Raw genomic sequence first — 2,232 nt, forward strand, 5'->3', positions numbered from 1 at the left:
TGTCGTATGCTGTAAAGCCCTGTGAGGCAAATTGTGATTTGTGATATTGGGCTTTATAAATAAAATTGACTGATTGATTGATTGATAAGTAGACGCAGCCCTTACACCTTGTGGTAAAAAAAACACTGGTAACGTTGACTGGCTAATTTAGACTTGAACGGTTGTGGTACCTTCATTATACGGTTCAAATATGTTTTGCAGCTTCAGAAAGATTTTATTTCCCCCCAAAATGTCTCTTTTGATAATAAAGGTTGCCAACCCCTGCTATAGAAGTGGTATATTATAAAATAATGCACATAATATTCAGAGCAAAAACAAATTTGCTCCCAGATTGTGTACAATTTGTTTAGTACAGGGGAGCAAATACAATTTTAGAGATATTTAAAAGTACCATACAAAAGCTAAAAAAAAGAAGATTAAAAGGAGATGTATGTATTCGATTTTGTGTTGCGTATTTCATTTCTGGTTTTCAAAAGAGTTGTTTACAAAGGTTTTTTTGAGGCTTACAAGTCTGAATGATTCATTTTTTTTATTCTTGGAGTGCAGCTTGAATTGATGAGTATGTAGGACGGGCAGATATAAGCTTTTTCTTCTGCCTGAGCCTTTTCAGTCACCACTAAACACACAGTCTGTTGATTTTGTTTATTCTGTTTGTATTGTTTATACTCATTGTATTCTGTGTGATGGCTACTACTAAGTTGATCACATGGCATCATGTTCACAATGGTGCAGCTAAATTAATTTAAATTCAGTAAATCTAAATTCTACATATAGTAGATGTACAGTAACATTTGATTTATAGAGGATAGAAGTGGTTTCACAGATCCTAAATGAGTGGAGTATTTTGGAGCCAGCATGTCAGGATCACTGTAAAACCAAGGCCCACCTGTATTGTATTGGAACAGAAGAGCTGATCAGATAATCATTGTTCCCTTTGGAGCTATTGATCATCTCATGCATGTGACGATCAGAGCTACAAGATAGTAAACTGTCTCAACTACAGTGTTCTTGAAGCGAGTTTTACTGATGCCAGGTAATGCACAAAACACCCATATCATGAAACTGTAACGGTAATTTTCATTTAACACCTATACATTACTGATACATGCAATTCATTGAGGAAAACACAGTTACCTTTTGGTCTGTGCAGGAGTTACAAGGAGTCCAAGATGACCATCTCCCCAGCTTACAGTTGATAGGTATAGGCCTGTTTACAGCTCTGGCCCTTCTCATCCTACGGACCCCCAAAAACATCGTTATCATGTCAGTTTCACTTCTAATGCCCATGGTGCATAAGTATATATGAGATCTATATAAATGAGAAGGATATCGAACCTGTTTGCAGCAGCTGTCCATGGCCTTCTGGATGCGTTCACAACAGGGCTGAAATTGACAGACAGATGCAGCGTGCAGAAAGTCAGCAGTAACTTAATAAATATCTTCATACTGAAAATGAGTAGCTAGTCCCTAAGATTAAAATGCCACATCACAAAACAGCCACTGTGTTGTGACTTGAACCACTGCAGTCTTGACCAACCAGCACAGTGAATGATTGATCAAGAGTAAACACACGCTCTTACAACAGCTGGGAAAGTTTTTTTTAATGATCTATAACCCCCCCCCCATTTCTCATCTTCACCCCCGCAAACAGTCCAGCCAGAACATGCTGTCATAACAATATGTACTAACACTGTTCATGTAACAACAGTAAGAAACACAACAAAGTACTACAAACAATTTAAATGGAAACATGAACATTTTCCTTCTAACAATATCTACAGTGAGATGATACACTGACTATTCTTTTCTCTGATTATTCTTTTTATTTTATATAATTTTTGCAGCAATAACAGGCCACCTTCTTGAAAAAAATAGTTATATCTAAGAATTTACAAACAATCAGTCACACCAAAGAAATAATAATAAATTAATAAAAATAAAAATCAATAAAAATAAGAACAATTTTGTGACAGACTTCTTTACACAGATACCCTACTTGGACATCACAAAACAAGTACATAATAATAATTATAATAGAAAAAAATAACATAATAAATCACACTTATATAGAGCTTTTCGGAGTCCTCAAAGACACTTGGATAAAAGAAAATAGTGAAATCTTTCATGAAGACAACAAAATAAAAGATTAAAATTGAGTAGAGTCAACTGGGGAAATACTGGGTTAGATATTATTATCAATAATAATAATGATAATAATAATAATAATAATAA

General features: G+C 34.6%; 1 protein-coding gene across 1 annotated transcript in view; it reads right to left on the minus strand.

The window, feature by feature from the left end:
* c8a (complement component 8, alpha polypeptide) overlaps positions 1-1,548 on the minus strand; it is a 7,785-nt gene extending 6,237 nt beyond the window's left edge. Inside the window, exons 1-2 of the mRNA XM_050032604.1 lie at positions 1,336-1,548; positions 1,135-1,234 (exon numbers count right to left, since the gene is read on the minus strand). Coding sequence (XP_049888561.1) covers positions 1,135-1,234; positions 1,336-1,445 — 210 coding nt within the window. The 5' untranslated portion in view covers positions 1,446-1,548. The remainder of the gene's footprint in view (positions 1-1,134; positions 1,235-1,335) is intronic.
* Between the last annotated feature and the right edge of the window lie 684 nt (positions 1,549-2,232).

Source organism: Epinephelus moara, chromosome 21 (genome assembly GCF_006386435.1).
Source record: "Epinephelus moara isolate mb chromosome 21, YSFRI_EMoa_1.0, whole genome shotgun sequence".
Lineage (NCBI taxonomy): Eukaryota > Metazoa > Chordata > Actinopteri > Perciformes > Serranidae > Epinephelus > Epinephelus moara.